Here is a 1,994-nt window from a genome sequence, read left to right on the forward strand (position 1 = left end):
AGACCTCCTGCCTGCAGGACAGGCCTGGCTGTGAGGCCTGCTCCCCACCTCTCCCCCCACAGGATTGGTGACCTGGGAAAAACCGAAGGACTCCCTCCAGACAAATGTTCATGCATGACCCAGTTGGCTTCTATCTGCTCCCTTGGAACCTGGGAATGGGGTCAGGGCTTAGGGGAGGTCACAGCTTCTTGTCTGACTTTGGGACACAGCCATTGGGAATACGCAGGAGAGGATGCCCTAGGCCAGCTGTCGCCAACCTTTTGGACCTCACAGACCCACTGGTTGGCGACCACTGCTCTAGGCAGTGTTTCTCTGAGAGCTGGCTCCTCTTCTGTGGGGAAGTGGGCTGTTTTGAGGGTGACGAGGGGGCCTGTCTTGGGGAGGGCATAGGGTGGTACCCATTTGTTTTGCTCCTGGAGGACTCTGGGTCCCATTGTGTCCAAATCCCACTGTTCCTTACCCACCCCTTACGCTGTGAGTTCTGTCTGGTGGTTCCCCAAGAAGCTTTGAAGAAATGCAGATGCTCAGGTTCCCCCACATGTTTTTTCTGGAGGGGTGACCTGGGAATGTGTTTTTTAACAAGCTCTGCAGGGGACCCATGACCAGCCAGTCTTGGGCTGCCTTAGTTCAGCCTCTTCATTTTACATATAGGAAAGGGCCTGCCCATGGTGGTACACCTGGCCTGGGTGTCAGGTGTGTGTGTCAGGTGGAGGGATAGCTGTGGATACATATTGGCTTTATATATATTTTATAGGCCATGCCTCAGGGTTCTCTGCAGGGCAAAGCCGACTCTGCCCCACTGTTTCCCTGGCACTGCGAGCTGCCTGATGGTGTCTGCATACTTAGTAAGTGGCCCAGGATGTTGACTGTCTGAGGATCCATGAATAAGACACCAAACTGACCGGTTCTGGAGTAGGGTCCATCCTAGATCTCCCTGTAGGCCACTGTGCAAGCCTGGACCAAGCTCAGGGACAGGCACACCCTGGATCTGCTGTGTGAGGTGATAGTCAGTGACCTGCAGCCTAGGGAGTAGGGACTCAGGAGAACCAAGACACTTTCCACTCAGTTTCCCACTGGTGATGGTAGTGGCTCTTCCTTCTCTCATTACCTGCAGACCCCTACCATGTTGCTGAAACAGATGAGCTGTTGGGCTAGTGTGTTAGGCCTGGACAGGGCTGACAAAGGGATTGGGATGAGGTCAGAGCTCCTAGGGCAGGCCTGAGACCTTGGGGGAGGGGGAGCATGCTTCAGGGAGGCTGGATTCAATTAAGTGGAGAAGGTGAGAGATGGTGAGCCCCTTGTCCATGAATGGACTGGAGCCTCGAACAGTCTGGTAGAACAGGATGAGCTCAGGCTCCACACCCTCTCGGTTACCAACCTCCCTGTCTTAAGTCTTCATTTCCTTGGGCTCTTACATGGTAGGCATGACCCGAGTCCCTGCCATGGTGGTTATTAGTTTCTGCCAGCTGGGGCGACCCCCTCCCCTTTACCTCCAGATTCAGATTACCTCTGAGTATGAGGGCATGAAGGACACCGTGGGATGCCCCGGGGTTGGTAGGCGGGGAAGGCATAAGTCAACTTGAGGCTGGAGCCTCAAAAGCTGCAGAAGTACAAGGAGAAGGAGGGGGAGGAGGAGCAAGAAGAGAAAAAGGGCAATCGTAGTCTGCCCAGGAGAGGAGGCGTTGCCTTTGAGGCTAAGGCCTTTGAGGAGGGACGCATTCTCTCCAAAGGTATAGGTTGGGGACGTGCATTTGGATGGAGAAAAGGAAATATCGGTGTACTAGGCTTAAAGCCTGGCATTTGGCCGGCAGCACTTAGAGCTTAGCTTGGTGCTGGTAGGGGGTGGGGGTTGGTCCACTGGGCGGCGCGTGCCCGCGCACTCCCGCTCGTGCCCGCGCCCTATGGGCAGGCAGTTCATTTGCATGGGGAGCCACAGCCGCCAATGGGCGTGCACGGCTGGGAATGCCGGGAGCCGGGCTAGGCTGGCCCGCAAC

The 1,994-nt window shown here is 55.9% G+C and overlaps 1 protein-coding gene across 1 annotated transcript in view; it reads left to right on the forward strand.

Moving 5' to 3' along the window:
• The first annotated feature begins 1,424 nt into the window (after positions 1 to 1,424).
• Positions 1,425 to 1,994, forward strand: part of BCAR1 (breast cancer anti-estrogen resistance 1) — a 22,669-nt gene continuing 22,099 nt past the window's right edge. The window contains exon 1 of the mRNA XM_005862712.2: positions 1,425 to 1,554. Coding sequence (XP_005862774.2) covers positions 1,425 to 1,554 — 130 coding nt within the window. The remainder of the gene's footprint in view (positions 1,555 to 1,994) is intronic.

The sequence above is a fragment of the Myotis brandtii genome, unplaced genomic scaffold (assembly GCF_000412655.1).
Source record: "Myotis brandtii unplaced genomic scaffold, ASM41265v1 scaffold165, whole genome shotgun sequence".
Classification (NCBI taxonomy): Eukaryota; Metazoa; Chordata; class Mammalia; order Chiroptera; family Vespertilionidae; genus Myotis; species Myotis brandtii.